The sequence below is a fragment of the Nuphar pumila genome, chromosome 10 (assembly GCF_984573655.1).
Source record: "Nuphar pumila chromosome 10, dmNupPumi1.hap1.1, whole genome shotgun sequence".
Classification (NCBI taxonomy): Eukaryota; Viridiplantae; Streptophyta; class Magnoliopsida; order Nymphaeales; family Nymphaeaceae; genus Nuphar; species Nuphar pumila.
In genome coordinates this window covers 114656826-114680878 of record NC_143258.1, presented here as the reverse complement: position 1 = coordinate 114680878, position 24053 = coordinate 114656826, and the positions used below count along the sequence as shown (strand labels likewise).

The following is a 24053-nucleotide window of genomic DNA, read 5'->3' as shown; positions in this document are numbered from 1 at the left end:
CTCCAACATGGGTTTTTTCGATGATGTTGGTGTGTCACGATAAGACAACAGCAAAACATAGGGTGAAGAAGATAGAGGTTCCTCAATTCTTACCTGTGATCGCGTCAATGGCACTTCGTATTCAAAATCATCATCTTCCCACTGTCTCAAACTGAACATTAGATAAAGCAAAAGGTAGAAAAGGTTGACGATACACTATAAACTAAAAACCATGCAGATGAACAGATGCATTGATTAGACCATGTTCTAATTGACTATACCTCACATGAATTGCTTAGTATCGATTTATAATATATTATGTTGAATTATTGTATATTGATTTGTAAGATATTTTGTGTTTTCTATTGTTGATTTGTGAGATATTGTTTTGTTTGTTAATATCGATTTGTAATATATTTTACTGAATTGTCGTATATCGATTTGTTAGATATTATGTGTTTTCTATTGTCGATTTGTGAGATATTGTTTTGTTTGTTAATATTGATTTGTAATTTATTATGTTTAATTGTCGTATATCGATTTGTAAGATATTTTGTGTTTTCTATTATCGATTTATGAGACGTTGTTTTGTTTATTACTATCAATTTATAATATATTTTACTGAATTACTGTATATCGATTTATAGGATATTATGCTGAATTGTTGTATACTGATTTGTAATATATTGTGTTGAATTATTACATACCATTTTGTAAGATATTTTGTGTTTTCTATTATCGATTTGTGAGATATTGTTTGTTTGGTACTATCGATTTGTAATATATTTTTGCTGAATTGTCGTATATCGATTTGTAGGATATTATGCTGAATTGTCGTATACCGATTTATAATATATTATGTTGAATTGTCGTATAGCGATTTGTAAGATATTATGTGTTTTCTATTATCGATTTATGAGATATTGTTTTGTTTGTTACTATCGATTTGTAATATATTATGTTGAATTTTCGTATATCCATTTATGAGATATTATGTGTTTTCTATTGTCAATTTGTGAGATATTGTTTTGTTTGTTACTATCAATTTGTAATATATTTTGTTGAAATGCCGTATATCGATTTGTAGGAAAATATGTTGAATTCCTGTATATCAATTTGTAAGATATTATACTGAATTGTCGTATACCGATTTGTAATATATTGTGTTGAATTGTCGTGTATCAATTTATAAGATATTATGTGTTTTCTACCATCGATTTGTGATATATTGTTTTGTTTGTTACTATCGATTTATAATATATTTTGTTGAATTGTCGTATATCAATTTGTAGTATATTATGCTGAATTGTCGTATTCTGATTTGTAATATATTCTACTGAATTGTCGTATATCGATTTGTAAGATATTATGTGTTTTCGAGTATCGATTTGTGAGATATGGTTTTGTTTGTTAATATCAGTTTGTAAGCTATTATATTGAATTTCCGTATCGATTTGTAATATATTATACTCAATTACTGTATATCGATTTGTAAGATATTATATGTTTCTAATATCGATTTTTTTTATATTTGTCATATGATTTCTATTATAGAATTACAACAAAGAATTATAACATTAAAACACAGAATTATCGATTTACAACAAAGAATTTCAGAATTACAATAAAGAATTATCGATTTACAACAAAGAGTTATATAACTACAACAAAGAATTATAGAATGTTAAACATTACAATGATTTGTAAGATATGAAAGTTAAATGCTATAACTATTTTGTAGTTGAAGAATTTACACGCGATTCCTGTGTTGCGATTTTCACTTTTGAATTGAACAGAGTCTGTCATGAAACAAAATAATATCAGACACTACATTAAGTTCAACAAGAAATGCAAACAACCTACCAAAATTGTTACATACCAAAATACTTGTCAAACTCATGCCATCGTTCCACTCAAACAGGTCGGGTGGATTGCGGGTTTCAACATTGTAGTGCACGTCTGTTTGATATTGCTGCATGTTGAAAATGACACAAGTTAGATATTGATAGGTTGCACATAATATAATTTACATGAGAAACAATATACTGTATTACATACCTGCTCATGCGAAGGGCTTGGTTGTTTCTTAGATATTTTCTTGTCAACCAATTCCGGTGCACCCTTTGTCCTCGGGCTTCTGCGATCAGAGTCAGGTTTCCTTTTGATACCCTTCGCTAGGTGAATATTTCCATCGTAATCTACAACGTTTACTCTTGAGTTGTCGAATATGATGTTTACGCTTCGACGCAACTTCTTACAAGGGTAAGGGAAAGCATGCCTTCACCTGCGTTGTTCGATCCCATTTTCTTATATTGCTCTTCACGAGTTGCAATGGACTCATGGTAAATTAACTATGTTTTTTTAAGTATTTTTCTTAACACTTTTCTCGTACATACATAGATTTCTTAGTTTTTCGATGCCAAATTCGCAACATGCATAAGTGACCTACATAGTTGTTGGTAACGGGAGTCTATTTGGAACTTCTCATCAACACTAGATGGACTGACATTATTTGTATCTAGCAGTTCAATCTTTGCTTGTCTCATCCATCTTCGCATTATATATGACTGAGGTATTTCTTGTATCTTCAATTGAATTCAAACATTTTGCACATACATTCAACTGTTTCGTTGTCAATATTGTACGTAACATGTGTTTCTTGCCTTTTTGGATGCTCTTCGCCCTCCCATACAATATGGTATTTATGCATATTTTCATATTGCACACGTCCTTCTATGTTGCAATTTATGATATGTATAACCTCCTTCTTAGTCCATTTAAATACAGTTAGTGTATACAGATCTGCAGGTCGCGTCAGTATTTTTATGCCCAAAGTTACAGAGCGGGTGTTCAAGCATTTCATATCTTGTTCAAGCTCATTTTGTTTGAGACCGTCTACAAATAATGATACTGTTTCATGAAACGAAACATTGTTAAATCTGAATACAAGGTTTTTTTCAGTGTGACACGTAGAGATTCAGCTCTTTGTGTGCTTATCATACCTGCATAAAAGTATTGTCTTCCATATGCCAATGTCCAATTCTCTTTGTCTGCATATAAATGTTGTAACCACACACAATCTTCAAGGTCGTACATCTGAGTCATTTGCTCCCAGTCAGACATAAAGGTGATCCCATTTATGCTCTCAAGTATACACTGTCTAAACTTTTTATCAAACCCTGTCTTCTGATAAAAAATGTGTCCTATGTTCTTTGTTGCATTTTGAAAGATATGCCACAGACATAGGCGATGATGTGCATATGGCCATACATGAGACACTGAGTTGCATGATCACTATCGATAAGTACAACTCTAAGGTGCTTCCCATTCATTGTATGCGTAAATACTCTGAACAACTACTCAAAGTTTTCTTGGTCCAGTCATACAAAAAACGCCGCCTAATATGCAACTCTGTGAGTGATGGTTCACTCCGACAAACTGCGCAAATGGCTACTATTTCGGATTAATCTTTACTGTCGTATAAAAAATAAACACATAATTGAAGCATTCATAATCCACTATTGACTTTAAATCTGCCCAAAACATATTTACAACATACCCATCTTCATTCAGTTGCATTGCGCTAAAGAAACCAGTGTCAATGTTTGATTTTTTCTGTAGGTAATCAACCAAAGAACATATTCTTCCATTATTCATGTTTTATGACCTCTTCCTTCTCAAGTGGTTTCTTAGGTCCATTGGTGTGAATGGTACGTTCTCGTGACCACCATCTACGTGCACACAAAAATTGTATGTCTTCCTTGGTGCAATGCCGACATTATCAGCTATTTCAGCAATTGCAACATGCGCTTCAGTTACTTTATGATGTGACCTTAACATAGGAGTCATAAATGAAGCGGCTAATTGTCATTGCTTAAATTACAAACTACATAATTTCCATTTGAAAGTTTTCTTAACACCATTCTCGTTGGACAACCGCATCTTGAATATGGCTTGCTCCTTGTTGTATTTACACTCGACTTCTTCCAACTTTACTTAGAACAAACATATGCATTTCTCACCAGGACACCCTGTGCATTTTTTCCCAATAATACCTTCTAACATTGAAGCCAACTTTTAAGGCATAATCATTGTAAAATTTGTATGCAGCTTCCTCATTATTAAACTGCATTCCCTCTACGAGAACATAGTCAAGTGTACTATCATGTAGACTTAAGGTGCTTGCACCTTTGTCAAGTGCATTGTCATGATCGTCTACCTTATTATCGAACTGCATTTTGTCTGCTGAAATATTCAAGTAAAAAGTGAATCCAATGCCTGCACCCTTCTTATCATATGCATCATTAGTGCACGTATTCAATTCTTCAGGTGTGTTGATAGTACAAATGTCAGTTGCTCCATGACTTCCCAATGATTGAGATGCATCATCTTCACTGCAACTATTTGATATGCTCAACACTGTAATGAGCAAAATATTAATTTGCGTTAGCCAACGCATACATTTACTACAATTTATTCAAAATGCATATAACAACGACTACCGATTAGTTAAGCATAATAGCTTAAAATATTAATTTGCGTTAACCAGCGCATACATTTACCACAATTTATTCAAAATGCATATAACAACGACTACCGATTAGTTAAGCATAATAGCTTACAAATCGATATTAACACACAAAACCATGTCTCATAAATTGACACAAGAAAACACATAATATCTTACAAATCGATATACGATAATTCAACATAATATATTACAAATCGGTATACGATAATTGAACATAATATCTTACAAATCGATATATTGCGATTTAGCAAAATATATTACAAATCGATAGTAACAAACAAAACAATATCTTATAAGTCAACAATAAAAAACACAAAATATCTTACAAATCGATATACGACAATTCAACATAATATATTACAAATCGATATTAACAAACAAAACAATATCTCATAAATCGACAATATAAAATACATAATATCTTACAAATCGATATACGACAATTCAACAAAATATATTACAAAACGATAGTAACAAACAAAACAATATCTCACAAATCGACAATAGAAAACATAAAATATATTAAAAATTGATATACGACAATTCAACATAATATATTACAAATCGATATTAACAAACAAAACAATATCTCACAAATCGATAATAGAAAATACACAATATCTTACAAATCGATATACGACAATTCAGCAAAATATATTACAAATCGATAGTAACAAACAAAACAATATATCACAAATCAACAGTATAAAACCCATAATATCTTACAAATTGATATACGACAATTCAACATAATATATTACAAATCGATATTAACAAACAAAACAATATCTCACAAATCGACAATAGAAAACACATAATATCTTACAAATCGATATGCGATAATTCAACATAATATATTACAAGTCGATATTAAAAAACAAAACAATATCTCATAAATCGTCACTAAAAAACACATAATATCTTACAAATCGATATAGAGCAATTCAGCATAATATATTACAAATCGATATCAACAAACAAAACAATATCTCATAAATCGATACTAGAAAACAATAATGTCTTACCAACCGATATACGGCAATTCAACATAATATATTAAAAATCGATATTAACAAACAAAATAATAACTCACAAATCGATATACATGTTACTATAACCACGATTTGGTTGCATTGCATATACTGAGTAAATGGATGATACCGGATGAGGTAGAGACCCTTGCTCGCATATGTAACCAAGCATTCTTGTCAAGAGATCCCAACGCCTTACAAATATCTTCAAGTTTCCAAGCATTGAAACAATATAATCTACCTCTAATAACAAAACACCGCCTTAATGACACTCACGATGACATACGTTCTTCATCAATAACATGATGACATGAAAAGGTACTCACGATGCTTTAACGACACTTGTTGAAATGTTTGTCTGTCATTATTTGTTTTTATACTGCCTAACGAAAATGAAAAATAAGAGAAGACTGTAAAAAGAGATGGCCGACAAATCTTCTTTTAACGCCCACCAATGATCGAACCAGTCGTTCGATTTATAGTTATCTCCACGATGTAGGAACGAACCAGAAAAAGTTTTCTATCTAACACAAGGCAGGAACAAGAAGGCGACCATGTGTTGTAGCACAAACTAAAAACAAAGGCAGAACGTGAAAATCTATATACGGGGAGCAGAAGGACATTTTCGTCCAACGTATATCTATCTTACTGAAAGACATTTTCGTCAAAAGTATCTTTACATTTCTTATATATTATTTTATCATTGTGCTATAAATTATGACAGGTGCCAAGATATTCCTCCTTACACAAGGGAACATGAGAAATTGTGTTCCGGGGAGCACACACAACACCCACCCATAAAGTAGTAACGTAAGAGAGAGAGAGAGGCCGATTTAGTCCTTCAATTTCTCCGAGCGCTTTTGGCGAATTGGGTTAAACCCCTTTTCCTTTCTCCTTCCTCTTCCTCCTCTGCCTGGAGAGAGAGAAAGAAAGAAAAAAGAGAGAACCCCAACCCAACAAAGAATAGAAAAGATGGTGAGTTTCTCCTCTACTTGGTCTTATTTTTGCTGCGTCTCACTCGTACGAATCACGATCGTATTGCTTTGCTTGTCATCCCACTCTTTATTTGGCGTCTTTCGGAGACTTATTGCCATATTCTTCAGTTGGTTAATTTTGGTTTACCATTTTATATGCGAATTAATGGTTTCTTCTTCCTATCTTTCGACTCAAATGGCGAATCCGTTGCATGTGTTATCCTGAAAATTGGAGAAGTGTGTTAATTTTGGTCGAATTTACGGTTTTAGATGTAATTAGGCTTTTCGATGATGGTGCTCAGAATGCTACTCCAAACACGCGTTAAACTGATTCTTTATTCGATCTTTGGATCTGTGTTGTATGCTCTCATTTTTTTGTGATTCTGATTGAGAGTTTTGGAGATTAGGACCCAGTAGTTGTAGCGGGTTGCCGATTGTATTCCAGGCTGAATTGAGCTTCTTGAGAAAGCTATCATAACATACAAGTTATTCAATTTGAAGCTTGTTGGGTACTAAATGAGCCATGACAGTCTCTCCCCTAGGGATTGTATTTTAAGAGGTTCAGCAGGGTGTCTGTGCTACTACATGCTAGATATGCATATGTTTTTTTGGATAACCGAGCAAAACTACCTTACTTGCAAGCTTATTGGTGTAGAAACCTCAGGTCCCCCTTGCCCACCAGGGAGTGCACCCTGTTTCAGCCTGGCAACAAGGGACGTGCACCCGTCTGTTTTTGAACCTGCAACGTCCCTTCAGCTTGGTAACGTTCACTAGTCACCCCTACCATATGAGTAGAGCCCTTGTGAGCCTGCATGCTAGATATATTTTGATATGTAGGATACCAAAATATTCTCTTGCATTGTATGTATTTCGTTCTATGTGATCACCAAGTTGTCTTCTTGTCTGTGTTCGCCTCTATTCTGGGCACTGAGTTGCGTTTTTGATGTGATTCTCTTGGTTCAAACAGTTCATTATTTAAAAAATGTATTTGGTGTATCTTCATCATCCATTTTACTAATGGATGTGAATTGAAATGGACCATCATAAGTGGTTGTGATCATCTGTGGCAATGCTTGGTTTTTTACCTTTTAATTGGATGGGCAGGTAATTTTTTATTAGAAAAGAAACTTGTTTATACTCTAGTGTTTAAGGCAAGACATCTTTAGAGAGAATGTCCATGGTTGCATATAGCTTAGTGTTGGAAGACCATGCAGATGCATTGCTTCTTCTATATTTTCCACGGTCTAAAATGTGAATTCAGAAAAATATTTAGTTAATATATAAGTAACTGCTTGATGGAAGTGTAAGTTGAAACTTGATCATTGAGCAATGTTTAATATAAACATAATAAAACCATATCCCCTTGTAACATAGTTAACTGCATATGGTAGATTAATTGCTAGTATATGAGTGGGCTCAATAAATCAAGCTCTATCTTTTTTCCATTAGCTCCTGGTTCATGGGTGTGCATGCTTTTGTGTGTGCGAGAGAGAGCATGCATGTGTGAGAGCGTGTTTGAGAGAGAGCGTTCATGCATGTGTGCCCATGTGTGTGCATGTGCATGTATGTGTGTGTGTGGATACATGTTTGCATATTTCAACAGGCTCAATCAAAGCCAGTAGAGCATCTGCATGTATGTGTGTGGGTGGATGCATGTTTGCATATTTCAATAGGCTCAATCAAAGCCAGTATATTGGAAGATTTATTCACCAAGGAAGTAAAAAAATGGTGTTCCAAATTGTATATATATCCGATTTGAGAATATTGTAATGAAATAAGTGGAAGTACAAGAGAGAACCCAATAAGGGTTAAAAAGAATACAAAGAGAGTGCATACGCACTAGTCCACCAAGGGACAATACAATCACAAAGTGAGAATGAACTCAATAGCACAATACATGCATACAATAGCTACTAAGGGCCAACACAAAAGATAAAAAATATAAATCAAATTCATAAAATGCTTAAGAAAGCATTAAGAGAATACATGAGAGGGAGTTCCTTTTAATAGGCACTCCAAGACACATGGGGGTTGGCCCAACTAGCCCTTGGACCAGCCCAACAACTATATAGTACAAGACAAAAAAGAAGAAAAATGGAAAAATAAAAAATAAAAAAGACAAGTCAGTCCCTAGAGGTCTGACACCTATTACATAGTTGAAATGATTGAAATACCCTTGATGGGTATTTCAATTTACATACACAAAATATATATATGTACATCGATATATATAATTTAACACTTCTCCTCAAACTTACGGTTTGATCCCCAAAAGTTTGCTAAGAAGAGGTATAAATTGAGATGAGGCCAAATCTTTAGTGAAGAAATCCGTGAGCTGACATTCTGAAGTCACATAAGGCAATTCAATAGTTTCTCGCAAAATTTTCTATCGAACATAGTGGCACTCCATCTCTATATGCTTGGTTCGTTCGTGGAAGGTATGGTTGCTGACAATGTAAATGACACTCTTATTGCCGCAACACATCCTCAAAGGACTAGAGATGACTAAGCCCATATATTTGAGCAAGCTCCTTAACCAAATAATCTCCATAATTGTTGTCATGACTCTATATTCAGCTTAAGTGAATGACAAAGAGACTTTTTGTTGCTTCTTACACCTCCAAGATATAAGAGAGTCCCCCAAAACACAAAAAAATCAGTAGTTGAGACTATCATCAAGATTACCTTCTCAATCTACATCAATATAAGCAATTAAATTTAAAGGAGGAGGATACACATAACTCTTTAGTTATAAAATTTTTGATATATCTGACAATTCACAGAACAACACTCATATGCACCGTAGATTGGGCATGCTGAAATTGACTGTCTGAGTGTACCACATGAGCAATGCTTGGTCTTGTGATTGATAAGTAGGTCAAGGATCCAATCAGTTGTTGGTGTGGAGTTGGATCTTCAAGAAGAGTTCCATCTTCCAATCTTAATTTTTTATTTACAACTTCCGGCGTGTTCACCTTTTTATTATCAGAAATTCCAAATTTGACAACAGTATCTGCAACCAACTTCATTTGAGATAAAATATATCCTCTAGGTGAATAATGTAATGAAAATACAAAAAAAGTACAAGTGGGTGTCTCGTATGGGCATACAAGAACACAAGAATACGAGAACATACACAATCAAGACCACTTATGGGTCAATACAAGAGCACAACCACACAAGCCACTTTGGGGCTAACACACAAAAAATATAGGAATATTATTAAGAGAATGCTTGTGAACAACCTTAACATACAAGAGGGGTTACACCCCCTATTTATACACAAAATGAAGCAAAGAAGAGCCATTGGGAAGTGCTCCCAACATGTAGTTGGGAGCACTCCCAACAACTCTATTCCAAGGTCATTAGAAGGACTACAATGCGCTTGAGAAAAAAATACATTAAAAGGAATACTCTAAAGTGCCCTCCAGTAACACCACTAATTACATAATGTGCAATGACCAAAATACCCTTAATAGGTTTCACTTATTACATAAAAAAATATACTTTAACACTCCCCCTCAAACTTACGGTGTAATCACCAAAAGTTTGTCAAACAAAAAATGAAATCGGAGAGAAGGAATAAATTTTGTAAAGAAGTCGACCCATTGGAATTCCGATGCTACATAAGGCAGGATATGGTCTTCTTCAGATACTCTTCACAAACGCAGTGGCAGTCCATTTCAATATTTTTGGTGTACTCATGAAACATGTGATTGTCGGCTATGTAGATGACACTTCTATTATCACGTCATAACCTTGAGGGTGAGAGCATATGCATCCCCATGTCTTTCAATAATCTTCTTAACCGCACGTTTCAGATGTTGTGGTGGCCATGACACGATACTCAACTTCAATGGACGATAATGACACTTTTTGCTACTTCTTGCATTTTCAAGACACCAATGAGTCACCTACAAACACATCGAAACCATAGTTGAGCTGTCTACCATTAGGATATCCTCCCCAATCAGAGTCTCTACAAGCAATTAATTCGAGTGGTGAAGAGGAAGACAAAAAATTCCTTTAGAAACAAAATTTTGTAAATATCTAATGATACACATAACGTCACTCATGTGCACAGTGGTAGGGGAATGCTGGAGTTGCCTAGCAGTATGGACTGCATGTGAGATATCAGGTCTGGTAATGATCAAGTATGTGAGGGCGCCAATCATTTGGCAGTAAGGAGTAGGATCATCCAACGACGTGCCATCATCTGTCTTCATTTTTGCATTTATTACTTCAGGAGTGTCCACCCTTTTTTCATCTGTAATGCCAGACTGTCTATGATGTCGGAAGCAAACTTGGATTGAGTTAGAAAATAGCCACGAGCAGAATATGCAATCTCAATCCTTAAAAAATATCTAAGAAAGCCTAAATCAATCATTTCAAAGCTTTGTTTCAAAACATTTTTAATAAAACTAACTCCCTATTTGTTTCCACTAGTGATGATCATGTCGTCAACATAGAAGATGAGGATAACAATACCTATATTAAATCTCTTAAAAAACATAGCAGTGTCAGTATAACATGAAGTAAAGTCAAGTTTAACCATAACAGAACTAAAATGATCATACCGGGCTTTAGGCGTTTGTTTCAAATTATATAAGGCTTTCCTTAAATGAAGCACCTTTTCAACGTGAACCTCATATCCAGGTGGTAGGTCCATATAAACTTCTTCCTTCAATTCACCATTGAGGAAGACATTCTTGACATCCATTTGATAAATAGGTCAACATCTATTGGCAGTTACGACTATAAGGGTTCTAGCAAAAGTCATTCCATCAACTGGAGCAAAAGTTTCATCATAATCTATGCCATACTTCCGAGAGTAACCCTTGGCTACTAATCTAGCCTTATGGCTCTCTAAAGTTCCATCACTTTGGGTTTTAATTTTAAATACCCATCTACAACCTATCATCTTATTTCCATGAGGAAGGACTTTTATATCCCAAGTTTTGGACTTCTCTAAGTCTAGTATTTCATTATTCACAACATTCATCCATTCAGGATAATTCTTGGCATGTTTGTATGAGGTGGGTTCAAAGTAAGAGAATTTTTTGGGTTGACAAACTCTATATTGAGGAGTAAAGTTTTCGTAAGATACAAACCTATCTGGAGGCCTATGTATTCTTTTTGATTTCTCAAGAATGTTTTGTTTGGGATTTTCTATGCTAGAATATTGTTCTAAGGCAGTGGGATATAACCAAAGGTCCATCATTAATATCAGGGACTCACCATACTGGATGTCATATTGAGGTTCATCATTAACAATATCATTGTTGTTTAACACTTCATCATTACATTTAGGAGATAATTCCAAAAAAGGAGTAATTATTTTATTTTTAATAGGCACATTTAAATCAAAGAAACAAATTTTTTTTTATAAAGGTAACATTCCTTGATATATAAAGTTAAAGACATAAGGAGTGACTCTTGGAGAAAGTTTGTCATTTTTATTAGTAAGAATAAAACATTTTTCATCCAAAAGTTCTTAGTCTGAAATAGTCGGGGGTAGTTTTATAAAGTTTCTCATAAGGAGAAATATTTTGAAGTTTGGATGAAGTATATTTATAACGTATACCGAAGTAAGCACAACTTCAGCCCAAAAATGTTTTGGAACATGTTTGGAAATAAACAATGTTCTAGTGGTTTCTATTATGTGCCTGTTTTTCCTTTCAACCAAACCATTTTGTTGAGGCGTGTTTGCACAAAATCGTTGATGAAAAATGCCATGATTTTTTAAATAATCTTTAAAGTCATTTGACATGTATTCTCCCCCTTAATCAGAATGAAATATAGAAATATTGGTTTTAACTGAAACACAGGAAAAAGAAAAAAAAAAGGGAAAAAAGAAAAGAGAAGAGGGAAAAAAAGGAAGAAGAAAAAGAAGGAAAAACAGAAAGAAGAAAAAAGGGAAAAAAGAAAAGAGAAGAAAAAAAAATGGAAAAAAGAAAAGAAACCCTAGAAAACCAGAGAGATCAGAGATCGAGAAACAAATAGAGAGCAAGAAAGAGTGAGAGAGAGTGAAAAACAGAGAGAGGAGAGAAACAGAGAGCGGGAGAGAGAGAGAGAGAGAGAGAGAGAGAGAGAGAGAGAGAGAGAGAGAGAGAGAGAGAGAGAGAGAGCACCGCCCTTCCCCTTTTTATACCACTCTTTTGAAAAAAAGGTTGACCAAAAGGTCAACCAAATAAAAAAAAATCAAAAAAGGCTTTGCAGTATAAGCGGTCCCAGCCTAGGCGAGCTAGGTGGTGCCTAGGCCGTAAAAGAGGTCTCCACCGCCCAAACCCAAAATCTCAGGTGGTGGGCTACGCCTAGGTCGCCTAGGCGCCACCTTTAACAACTAAACATACTATTAAGAACCAAGAGAGAATTTTGGCATTCTCTTCCCAATGTTCCACCTTGACGTTGTATCCTTTTAGAGCATTTTATCTATCTTCATCATTGAGGGCTTTAACTTGGTCACCATCCTTTTTGGTGAGGATGAGTTGTGGTTCATATGTAGTACCACTCACATACCCTCATAGCATTTCGCCTTTAATGTAACGACCCAACTCATGCCCTTTGAAAAATGTTGATTTTTTTTTTAAAGTGCGGAAACTTCCTAGAGACCCGGTGCCCTCACAGTTTCAATTCCAATTGGATAACCCAACACCACCAAGGGACTTATATTTATCATCCGCAAGAACCAAAGCAAACATTTTTAATTATGCATCAAAATCAAACTCCAATGACAATGTTCTACTCCACAGAACTAAAGTAGCAACTAACTGAATCAAAAGAACTGAAGGAAACAACAAAACTAAAAGAACGAAAAGAAAGAGTCACTCTGTCCACTAGTGAAGCTGTCAAGAACCAATTGTGACTCTCGTGACCTCCCAGAAGCTCTCGACTTCACTGATCACCTGTTTCTGTGAAAAACTAATAAAGTAGGGTGTCAGAATCGAAATCCTTAGCACAACTACTTCTTAGTGAAACATGCGAGACAAATGATTAAAATAAGATATCATGCAATATTTTGAAGGAAATGCAACATGACATTTATAACATTTAAGAATTTTTTCATGCAACAGTTATAAGTGCTAACATGTTGAAACATTAAAGCCGTATCAAGTAACAAAACTTCAACATGCAATAAGAAATAACCATTACACACTCACCATCATGTAATGATTAAGGAAACAATTAAAATATGCATGATATAATGCATAACAGGAAAATACATGATTTCTGTGCAATGTATGAATTCTTTTGTTATCTTTAATTTAAGTTTCATTTTTTCCATATGCGTACCCTATTAAATGCATACAACTTTAAGTTCTTATTTTTAATTACCATTGCCCACGGATACACCAAACGAGTACAATCCCTGAGGATAAGTTAGGTTCCCAGGGTAGCTTAGCATTCAATTTGTATTTTATTACTGGGTTCTAAACTTAGCCCTCGACCGAATCACCTTCGGAACATTAGACATCTACATCTAATATCGGGGACACAAAGGACACCTCACGCCCACAAGTGTCACTTTCTTGGTACCAAAACAACAGCTGTGTCGAACACATTACCCTTAGGTCAAGTTGCGGACTCTCCCTAAAACCGTTGTCAGGAGAAGGAACCTTAATATCAGGTTCATGAGACAAAATAAGCGCGCGAAGTTTTTGTATCCTCACAGTCTCCCCAAGATCGGATCTTTAAGATCCCCATTCTCCAGATGGGAGATCTCAGAACGTATATTACACTGTTCTTAATTATTATATTTTATTAAAAGTCAATTCTTTAAGTTTTGCAACACCGTATGCAAAAGTAAAAGTAAAAGCTCACATTCGACCTTTGCAAGGATCCTTACGAGACTCCAGCCCGTGGTGACAATAAGAACAGTGTAGTAGTGTGCAATACCAACCTGTGTGGTTTAAGTGATGCAATTAAATATATATGAAAAGCACCCAAGCTCACGGCTCTCCAGGCCGGTGATGGTCCATTTAGGTCATCGATGCATTACACGCCAAAACCAAAGCAGTAACAAAGAGTCTCATATCACATATGCACATACACACATGCAATGCCTTATCGAGTATGCAAATAGACTATTCATAAGCATGTGCGTTCTAAAGGTATATGCATCTTTGCTATGTGGAATCATGTATTAACATACATGTATTCGAGCGAAACATACTCCCTTGAGTGTGTGTGCAAGTGAATGAACCCATCCATTCTGCATGTTCATGTTAAATGAAACCCCAATCATTTAGCATTTGCATAACATAATTTTCATGATTTGATGCATAACCAATGACACTACATGTGTCCGATTTAAATTCTGCATGTATAGAATTCACATTTCTCCCTTTTGTCCAACAATTATATTTTGCACATCCTTAAACTGCTGGTCGGGTAAGACGCTACCAGACCAGACAACCTGCTGGCCGACTAGTCATACCAACTCAGCCAAATGAATCTGTCAACCAGACCAGCCCATACACCGCATACAAATTTCCTTTGTTGAAAAACAATACAAATATGGAAAATACAGATAGGTAATGGTGGAAATCGTGGATCCACTGATCCTCCATGGATTTCCGTCAAAAGATTGCATGGAAATCCAATCTCCACCCGATTTTTCATCCGTTTCAAGAAGTACCCGTACCTTAGAATCGACGCTTGGAGAAAAACTCAGGAATGCTGATGATTAGGAACGACTCAATCGGCGTCGTCGCAGAGGTCTCTTGAGTATAGGGAGAAAAAAAAATCACCGCAGGAAAAAGACTAAGAGAACGAAACCCACAATTGGTTTTGAACTTGCGATGTTCCACCACAATGAAACATGCACTGCTCCTACCAATCAAGTGAAGCCCCCATTCGCCGTGTCGTCGCGGCCACTATTGTGCACTGGTCGCAACTGCGCACATCAGGTGCACACAACCACAACTCCCAGTATTGCAACTGCACGAACCATGTGCCGCAGCGACGCACGTAGCAACGCAACTGCAGCACACTCGCCACGAGGCTTGCGAAGCCCGGTAGGTGCTCTCCGAAAAGGGAAAACAGGCAGACCCTTACCAGATAGCTCTTAAGCCCCAAGTAGCAGAGGGATTCGAAACTGGGCCTTTAGCTTGGCACATGACCCCGCTTACCACATGGATGTATTAACAATTTTGAATCTGTAAAGTCCCTCCACAAGGGGACGTGCACAGACAGCTCCTACCAACCAAGCTGTGCCCCTGTGGGTTTCCTCGACAAGGGGGATCAGGCAAAGGTCGGGGGGGGGGGGTGCCTGTTGGCCGGAACAGAGGAAAAAAAGAAAAAGAAAAGGGGAAGCCCCCTTGTCGACCCCCCCCCCCCCCCCCCCGACGGGCCATAGAGGAGGGGCAAGGGCGGCAGGTGTCTGCTGACCCTCGACAGGTCCCCAGGAAAGGGGAAAAAGATGGGAGGCACGGCAGGGCCTCCCGGCGAACGCGTAGAGAGGAGCGGGGAGGGGGAATGACGCGACAGGGGCCGTCGGCTCCGTGTCGGCCACCCAGCGACCTCATGTCAGAGGGAAATCGCGGCAGGGGCCGTCGGCTCCCTGCCGACCTCGTGACAAAGGTCAATCGCAGAGAAGGGGGCGTTGGTTCCCTGCCGGCCTCCCGGTGACCTCCGAGAGGCAAAAGAGAGAAGGCAGCCTGCAAGGGAGGTCGCCGACCTCCTATGGGTTCCCCGACAACCAGAGAGGCACCAATGGGGGAGAGATCGTCGTAGGGAGGCCCGTCGGCTCCCTGCCAGCCTCCCGGCGAACTTGCAGCAGAGAGGGGGAAAACAGAGAGAGAAGGAAGAGAAAACAGGGAGGGAGAGGCGACGTACTTGGTCCCCCGACGTCGACGGTTGTTGCAGGCAGGGGAGCAGATGAGAGATAGAGAGGGGCTGCGTGTAATGTCTCCTCTCCCTCTGCGTTGCTTAATAGGAAGGCACAGGGGGGAGAGGGGAGATCGTGGCCCCGTCGGCTACGGGGAGCCCCTTTCGTGCGAGGCGGCTACAGGGAGGAAGGGGAAAAAGGTCGGGCCAGGGTTTTAAAAACCCTACCGGGTTACGGATCCGGGTCGGGTCCGACCCGACTTCCGATTTTTTTTTGACACTAGTTTTTACATTTAATATGATGCTCCATAGCGTCGGCCCACATCAAATTGTTATAGTCATTTAGCTTGAATGTGATCACCGTCATGGATTCTTTTTCACCCTTGTTGATAGAGAACGAACCAAAGAATGTGGAGAATCTTTGCTTTGCAACCACTATCTTTGGAAAAGCTTTTACACAATTCCAAGAAGCTTAGGCTTTGATACTACTTAATGAAATAAGTGGAAGTACGAGAGAGAACCCAATAAGGGTTAAAGGAAATACAAAGAGAGTGCACACACACTAGTCTATCAAGGGACAATACAATCACAAAGTGAGAATGAACTCAATAGCACAACACATGCATACAATAGCCACTAAGGGCCAACACAAAAGATAAAAAATATAAATCAAATTCATAAAATGCTTAAGAATGCATTGAGAGAATACAAGAGAGGGAGTGCCTTTAAATAGGCACTCCAAGACCATAAGGGGGCTGGCCCAACTAGCCATTAGACCAGTCCCTGGTCCAACAGCTAGTTGGACCAGCACAACAACTATATAGTACAAGACAAAAAGAAGAAAAACAGAAAAATAAAAAAATAAAAAAATAAAAAAATAAAAAAATAAAAAAATAAAAAAGAAAAGTCAGTCCCTAGAGGACGGACACCTATTACTAGGGGTGGCAAAATCTGACCCGACCCGCCAACCCGCTTCTTAGCCGGGTTCGGGTTTGGCTTAAATGGGTTCGTGTCGTAAACGGGTCGACCCGCCTAACCCGTTTATTAAACGGGCCGGGTTCGTGTTAGGGGTATGCCGACCCGCCAACCCGGCTGACCCGTTTAATAAACGACTCAAGAAACAAAAGAAAGAAACCAACAGAAAGAAAAGAACACAAGAAGCCTTTCTTTTATAAAAAGCTTAACGTTCCTATAAAATTTCAACCAAAAGAATATAAGATGAGCTCGATGAAGTCGCGACGAACGAACAAACATCTCCTTCATACAAAAGAGTACAAAACCAAACAAAGGATGGAAAACCCACCCCGAAGCGACACCGACCGTTCAGAAGACTATCTGGAACTGCGGAGCGTTCGACCCCGCAGAAGACAGGATCTCTCACCGGCACGCCTTGAGCTCGTCGGAGACGGGGCAATAGCCGGCGAGCGTGATCTTGTCGCCGGAGGCGGCGATGGAGCCGAACTCGAAGACGTTAACAACGTCGGGCCTCGACACCTCCATGGCGCCATTCATCCTCGGGACCTCCTGCTCTCCGGCCGCCGCGTCCGTCGCCGGCTTCTCCGTTTTCCGCCCTTCCTTCCCCTTGTCGTCCTTGGACTGCGGCACATCACCCTTCCTTATGGAGAACTACCACCCCATTTTCGCTCTCCCTAGGGGTTAGGGTTTTGGTTGGGGGGAGAAGTTAGGCGGGCGGGTCAACCTGTTTACCCAAACCCGATCCGCCAAACCGTTTACCCAAAACCGACCCGCTAACCCGCCAACCCATTTACCCGACCCGTTTATTAAACGGGCTAACCGTGTCGTGTCGGGTTACCCGTTTAATAAATGGGTCGGGTTCGTGTTTGCCACAGCCGATCCGTTTAATAAACGGGTCGGGTTTGTGTTGAGGTATGCTAACCCGCCAACCCGACACGATTGCCACCCCTACCTATTACATAGTTGAAAACTTGAAATGACTGAAATACCGCTGATGGGTATTTCAGTTTACATACACAGAATATATATTTACATCGATACATATAATTTAACAAATATCAACTCTTTTCTTGCTTTATTTATGTTTATCTTTTCATTTTGATGCTTACAATGTTAATACATTCGTCGCCATATATGCATTTCTGTTTACAGCATAAGTTGGGTAGGGGACATAAGGACAAGGTCCAGCAATTCACAGCAATAACAGGAACAAGGTAAGATTTTTTTGTACAATTTCAGTCATTAGTTGTGTGCCAATATTGCTACTATTGTTCCACTGCGACTATTAGTATTTGATTAATGCTTTTACTTTAGCATTATGTTGGAGCACTTTCTGTTTGTTAATGGTAGATCTTTGTTTCTCCATTCCAAGTGCATTTGTTTTTATAGGTAGTTTATTTCTGATGTCTTGGCATCCCATGAGTTACATTTTATGTTAGCATTTGAACATTTAATATTTTGGAATTTTCTTACAGCTTAGTTTTACTGCTTCCTCTGTATTTCATGTTTTCAAATCACTTATCTTTTCTGTTAACCCCAAATATACTCCTGATTTTGTAAAATTGATAGCTTAACATAATAGAGACTTGTCATTTTGGTTCTACTTGGGTTCAACTTATGAGTACTTTCAAACATTTTCATATCAATAAGATTATGGTCAAGGGGTCGAATATGATAGTCAAACTGTTAGAGTCACACTATCTTAACCAAGTGGGTCTTGGGTTCAAATTCAAGAGAAAACACTTTTGTCTCTTTTTAGTGCCATCAGTTATCAATTAGGATCTTGAAGACCTGCTCATTCTCAAAGTTCTTCATGTAGTGGAAAGATTGCTGGGCCTTTTCTTTTTTATTTTAACCTCATTAATTATCAATGATGACATTGAAAACCTGCTTATTTGTCGATATTACTTGTGTAGTGAAAAGGTTGCTCTCCAGGCATTGAAGGCTAGTGATTGGCATTTAGAAGGGGCTTTGGACCTATTCTATAGCCAGCCTCAAATTAGAGCAGTGACCGATTCTAGACATCTTGAGGAGCTCTATCAGAGATATAAAGGCAAGCACCTCTAACTTTTCTTTTTTAAGTTACAATGATGAAAAATCACTTTTTTCTTTTAATGGTTTCTAGATTACCAGGTGTATGGTCATTGCTAGCACTTGCTAGTCTGCACAATTAAATTGATAATGAAGTGTTTTGTGTGGGCAATGTTGACAAATTTGTATTATCTTTTAGAAAGATGTAGCCTTAATGTTGTTGCCTTCTCCTTCATATTTCCTCTATAGCTTGGATGATGTGTGTAGGTGCTATAGAGAAAAGCAGCTCCTAATCAAAGCATTGGCATTGTAACGCCCCAAAATCCAGGACTCTTAACTTTTTATGAAAAGTTTGAAAGTTTTGTAATCATTCGTTTATCAGATTTTTTAAATAGTAATTCAGCGGAAAATGGTGTTTGAAATAACAAGTCAATGGACCTTGGGCGCATTACAGCGCAAACTCTCCTTCACAAACAATTTTGAAACTCCATACATTTAAGAAATCAAATAGATTATAAAAATGCATTTTTTTAATAGTTTAAGACTTGTACAAAGGAGAGATTTTCAAGAAAACCTTTATGCAAATTTATCGAAAAGTCCTTAGGAGCGAAACGTCAGAAAAAGAGTCTCATATTGATTTCATCACACCATCGCAGTCCGTACAAATCCAATTATCACATGTGCCCATAAAATGAGTCAGTTTCACGAAAAACTGGTAAGTGCACAAGTGAAACAATATGGAACTGAAATAATCAATAATCAATGTGCAATACTTTATATCAAGCGTGATTGGTTGATTTACATAAGCAAGTAAGCATGAGCAATAAATTATGCAAATGAACAAGTATACCTAATATGAGCAATTGAGTTAAGCAACAAAGCAATTAATTGTGTAATCAAGTGAGCTATTAACAAGGTAAGGGTTCATTCATCACAAAGATATACACAGTTTCACAACAAGTAGATTAATCATAAGAGCCTTGAGCAAACAAGTGTTGTGAACATGATATTTATTGTTTCGATATTAGCTGGACTGTGGGTACACACAGACGCGAAAAGTAGAAACAACCGAGATTGATCTGGGGGTTTATCATGCCATGTATTTTTGATAACCCGGATAGCTGATTGAAACCGCTCTTAATAGGACAGTCAGTGACCAAGAGAGGACCGCCCCCATGCTGGAAGAAAAAGAAGACAAGCCCCCTGCCGGCCTGAGAAGAACAAAGGCAGGGGGTGAAGCCCCCTGTCGGACGAAAAAGAAGACGAGTCGAAGATGAAGAAAAAAAAGGAAGAGGAGAAAGAGAGATTACCTGAGGACCATCAGCGTCGGGATCGCGGTGACCGGAAACGCGAAACGAGGGAGAGAATGACGTGGGGCATCGGCAAGGTCGTCGACGTCAAGCGGCCTACGACGAGGTTGCAGGCGGAGGGAGATGGCTCACCGGAGCTCCGGTGAGGGGGTCGCTGATGGCGATGGTCGCCGGTGGCGATGGTAGCCGGCAGCAGAGAGAACATGGGAGAGAGTAACGAAGAGGGAGAGAGAGACGCCGACACGGTCGCCGGCGGCTTCAGTCGCCGGTGGCCAGAGAAATAGGGGGAGGTGGAGAGAGAGAGAGTGGCGAGAAAGATCGAGAACCCAGGTCGTGGGTCCGGATCTGATCCGGGTCCGATACGGAGGACCATATCTGACACATATCCGTCACATTTTTTTTTAAGTGGGCTTTACAGGCATTGTGACATTCTCATATTATATCCATAAAAAAATGCCATAAAATGTATTCTTGATTAACCCACTGCAAGTTTAGAAGTTTAAAGAGGTTGGTGATTACTTATGTAGAAAGGAACTTAAGTAAATAAATTCCATGCTTATTTGTTCTGGCAGTAAACCTTCCATTGCCTTTGTTTACCATTTCATAGGGTTCTACTTGAGTCTTGCTAGTTGACTCATACTGTCCTATTCATCATCATCATCATCATCATCATCAAGCCTTATCCCAACTACCTGGTTGGCTTTACAGTCCTATTCATCCATTCCTTCCTATTTATAGGTGTAGCTTTGGTTGTCTTAAAATCTTTTCTATCACTTCTCAGTGCCTCCTTCCAAGCCTCCAACAATCTTCCTTTTTTCCTAATTAGTGCTGTGATAGGTATCCACACATCATCTCCAAACCATCCTAAATGGCATTGTCTAAGTTTTTCTCTTATTGGTAGTGCTCTTGAAACATTTTTTGATATGCTTATTTTTAATCTTATTCTTTTCCGTGACTTCATACATCCATCTTAACATACACATCGACATGCACTCTTTCGTCCTGTCACTTTTTAATTGCCTAATGCCAGTTTTGCAAACTCATCTATTTAATTGTAGAGGCACTCATTTATCACATGACATTCTATTACCTTGTTGCCATTGTTTCTAGCCAAAACAAAACCTACTGATCATATTTTCATTATATCCATCACCTTATTTCAATAGATTTCAAGTCTCAAAGCCTTTTTACATTGTTGAATTGCAAGATCCTGCATCTTCATGACATTTTCTTCCTAGTGTGCTTGTTAATTTTTGCATTCCATATATTCTGTTTTTGTTCTTCTTAAGCCATTTGCTTCTTCAATGAGCTCCTCCAGATTTATAGTTTTGATTGTCCTCTTCTTTCTCTTGGCTAACAAATATGATACCGTCTGCAAACAACATACGCTAGAAGACCACTTTTTGGGTGGAAGGTGTTACTTCCTCTGCAATTATTGCAAATTAAGTATGGGCTTGAGTGCATGAAAATTTGTGCTGGTTCCTATATTCACATACTCGTAAATGCATATTATACAAATGGATTGAAATCCATTTTGCAAGTTGTCTATGTTATAATGCATTCACTTCCGCTAGTGCAATTCATTTTTATGAGTGGCTTGTAGGGATGCTTTTATCCAGCTTCTCCTACTTCTTAATGATATACTGCAAAATTCATGATGATGGAAATGCATGTGGATTCTTTTACTATCTGTTGCATTTTGTTCATTTTTTTACTACTGCCAGTAGTTTTCTTTCATGCATTGGTGTGACATAACATTTTGGTTTGAACGAATTGCACCTTATCATATACAGTAAAATGCTAGAATATTGATAAATTCCTATAATATAAAAACATATTTTCAAGTAGAAAACTTAGGGCTTGTTTGGATCTATTTTTATTCATTGTTTATTTACATAAATTAAAGCACATTTTATAAAGAAGAATCTTGCACTTAATTTTCATTAAGTGAAGCAACTATTTAAATTAGAATCACGGAGAAAAGGATATTAGTGAGTCATAGTGATGGTCTTGGTGGTAATGGTGATGGTTGTGGTGATGGTGGTGGTGATGGTGGTAATGATGATGGTAGTGGTGGATGGTGATGGTGATGGTGATGGTGGTGGTGGTGATGGTAATGATGATGGTGGTGGATGGTGATGGTGGTAGTCGTAATGGTGATGGTGGTTATGGCAGTGGTGGAGAAGTGGTGGTGGTGATGGGGCTGATGGGGGTGGAGTGGAAGAAAATAAGTAGTAAAGAAAAAAGTAGGTTCCCCTGTTTTTGAAAAAAGAGGTGTTTTTTGATTAAATTTATAAAAAGTCATAAAAATATAAAAATAAAATATCCAAACACCAAAGCCCTGTTTGGATCTGTTTTTAATTATTGTTTACATGCATAAATTAAATCACATTTTATAAAGAAGAGTGTTGCCTTTATTTTTAATCAGGTAAATGTTTGGATTACCAATTATTTAAACTAAAATGAAAAGAAAAATAGGCAAGTATGAGTAGTGATGGTGGTGGTGATGACGGTAGTGGTGGTGATGGGGGGTGGTGGTGGTGGTGATGGAGGAGGTGGTGGCCATGGCGGTAGTGGTGATGACGATGATGATAGTAGTGGTGGTGGGATGTAAGAAAATAAGTAATTGTGAAACAAAAAAAAAGGTCCTTACCTATTTTTAAAAACATCACATGATTTCTCACCAAATTTATAAAGCTCATTAAAAAAAATAAAAGTAGAAGGTCCAAACACCAAAACTTGCTATTTAAAATAAGTATAAGTGGCATGGAGCGATTTATAAAAGGATCCAAATGGGGACCAAAATTTTCTATTTAAAATAATTATAAATAGCAAGGAGCTATTTATAAAGTGATCCAAACATGTGGTTAGAAAAAATACTGAAAAAGAGAATTGGAGAAAATGCATAGAAGTAAAACATATTTGACATTTTGGCCACAAAGAAAAGATGGCGAACATCCACCACAAAGGAAAAAAAGGACCTTCAATTAGAAAATGTTTATGAGAGTAATTTTCTCCCAAGAAATTAAGCTCTCGCTATCCATTCCCTTTATGAAGGAATGTCTGCAAAAATCTGACAATTATCTTGTCAACCTTTCCTGGAATGTTGAAACTGGACTTATAGTTGAATTGCTGGCCAGCATATGCTTAATAAGAGTAAGAGTAACATGCCCAACCATAAATTCCATGTTTCAATTTTTTTTAACACGCTATCCTCCAGTTCTGTCCAATGGTGGCTGGGAGGTATTTCTTAGCATTACCTTTCAAACTTTGAGCTTTAGATTGGTTCCTGCTCATTTATTATTTATGGGGCTGGAAGCCCATGGTTGAGAAAGATAAGGTAGAAATGTGTAGAAGATCTAGAATTTTTTGTTAAGTCACGTTATGAGGCACT

General features: G+C 37.6%; 1 protein-coding gene across 1 annotated transcript in view; it reads left to right on the top strand.

Annotated features, from left to right (window-relative positions):
• Window positions 1–6351: 6351 nt before the first annotated feature.
• The window catches only part of LOC149827990 (uncharacterized), a 74662-nt gene continuing 56960 nt past the window's right edge, over window positions 6352–24053 (top strand). Inside the window, exons 1-3 of the mRNA XM_090019784.1 lie at window positions 6352–6516; window positions 18471–18532; window positions 19235–19371. Coding sequence (XP_089875910.1) covers window positions 6514–6516; window positions 18471–18532; window positions 19235–19371 — 202 coding nt within the window. The 5' untranslated portion in view covers window positions 6352–6513. The remainder of the gene's footprint in view (window positions 6517–18470; window positions 18533–19234; window positions 19372–24053) is intronic.